A 2,111-nucleotide genomic window follows, 5' to 3' on the forward strand; every position below is an offset into this window, starting at 1 on the left:
TTGAAGCAGTTTTGAAAAAAATGGCTTTGAGTTACAGAGCTGTCTTACATTCATTTACATTTTTTGAAATCATACTTAAAACATATTTTTGTTAACATGCACAGCTACAGACAGAAATGTACATGCACGGAAACTGAGCCTCTGCCTTCAACTCTCATTCTCACACAAACACACACACACACACATTTCAGATCATGGTCACTTTTGGGGACATTGCATAGGCCTACATTAATTAATTTCCTGAAGACTTATCTTAACCATCACCACTACTTGCCTAACCTTAAGCACTGACCCAAAAATGAACTGTTTCCCAATAGGCACATGGCTTTTGTCCCCAGTTGGATAAGCCATGTCCGATTTAATTGGTCTTAAGTCTGAAATTTGTCTCCAAAAGTAGCATATGACAGACCACTATGGGAAGAAAGTGGGGATGCTCATGCAGGCACTGAAACACACACACACACACACACACACACACACACACACACACACACACACACACACACACACACACAGAAGCAAGCTGGTAGGCAGATGTGTGCAGGCATGCACTTCGACCCACTTATATTCACTCACATACTGTAGATTAGTCTGGGCTTGCTCTCTCTCACTCTTTCTCTCTCTTTCTCTTTCTTTCTCTTTCTCTCTCTCTCTCTCTCTGTCTCTCTGTCTCTCTCTATTGCTTTCTTGCTTGCTTGTCCCAGTAGGGTGTTGTGGATCTGTAGTACTGCCGCAGCTGCTTCACATACCCATGTGGTTTGTTTGGCGTTCGAGGAACTAATGAAAATGCTCAGACTGCCTGGTAATGCCTGTTAGACAGACATGTCATACTGGGAGGCCACACACACACACACACACACACACACACACACACACACACACACACGTACACACGTACACGCACACAATATCCATGCATTCTCATCAGGAGACAGGCAAATTATCCAGTCATGTGAGATTTGGTCAAATGTTGTGTATCCATTTTTTTTCCTGCCTCAAGAAAACCAGATGACTCGTGCAGATTGAACACAAGTAACACAATGTTTACACAGGCTGTGTAGTGAAAACAGCAGCTTCAGTCCTAACTCTCTGTCTACACAGGATGCGTTCAGTCACAGTAGTGAGTGTAGGTCACCCAAGAATTGGCTGCGCTCAGAGAGTACAACACACAATCGCAGTAGTTACATGTGTAAAATGGTAGAAAATACACTTCAGGTTGCAGTTGGGGGCGTATAGCCAGAGTGAAAGGGGAGCTGATCCGTTGCCTGTGTAGACAGCTGTATTGAGCAGAAAGATTTAATAGTAAAGCTACATTTTCTTTTACTCAAAAGCTATTGAAGAGCTGAAAATAAAACGACAGAATAGCACTGTGATAAATATTTTACACCTCCCTCATTTGAAGAGATGTTGTGTGAGCTTCTCTTGATTGGACTTTCAGGTTCAGTGTTGAAGGCATCCCCTCAGTCTTTGCTGTTTCTCTTTCTTTTTTTCTCCCTCAATCATTCAAGGACTGGAGAGGGAAAGAGTCACTGTGTTGCAGAAAATTAGAAAATCCATTAAACTCAGTTAGTCAAGTTTGAATAACAGAAAAAATGCTTACTTCATTTTAGAAGGTCATATGAGAGGGAAAAAATGGCTCGGCTGGTAACGGGATGTGCTTAAAAGCAATATTGTGCAGTTAGATATAAGAAAGTCCTTTTTTAGATCCAATATCATGAAAGAAGTGCTTCAGATAAACAATATACAGAACATAAATCAAATCTTGTGTTGTCAAGTAAAACAGCACATCTTGAATCTTTGACTAGCAAGAGAAATTGCTTGCATGAGCAGTTTTACTGGCGATGAGAAACTGAGTTTTCAAAATAGAAATAAACAAAATGAAAACTGACAAATTTCCACACGTGAAAAATGAACAAATCCTTCACAGTCTTAATGAGGCCAGAAGAAAATGGTTATAAATAATAGAGATGGAAATACAAAAAAGATTTGAATTATCTTTTATGTTTCAAGGATTTGAAAGGATAAATATTGTTTACATTGTCTAATAGGTTAATATCTCTGTAGACACACACACACACACACACACACACACACACACACACCACACACTT

General features: G+C 39.9%; 1 protein-coding gene across 1 annotated transcript in view; it reads left to right on the forward strand.

The window, feature by feature from the left end:
* Window positions 1–2,111, forward strand: part of jade2 (jade family PHD finger 2) — a 158,790-nt gene that overhangs the window by 58,581 nt on the left and 98,098 nt on the right. The window contains 1 exon segment of the mRNA XM_053331049.1: window positions 708–710. Coding sequence (XP_053187024.1) covers window positions 708–710 — 3 coding nt within the window.

This window comes from Scomber japonicus, chromosome 13 (genome assembly GCF_027409825.1).
Source record: "Scomber japonicus isolate fScoJap1 chromosome 13, fScoJap1.pri, whole genome shotgun sequence".
Classification (NCBI taxonomy): Eukaryota; Metazoa; Chordata; class Actinopteri; order Scombriformes; family Scombridae; genus Scomber; species Scomber japonicus.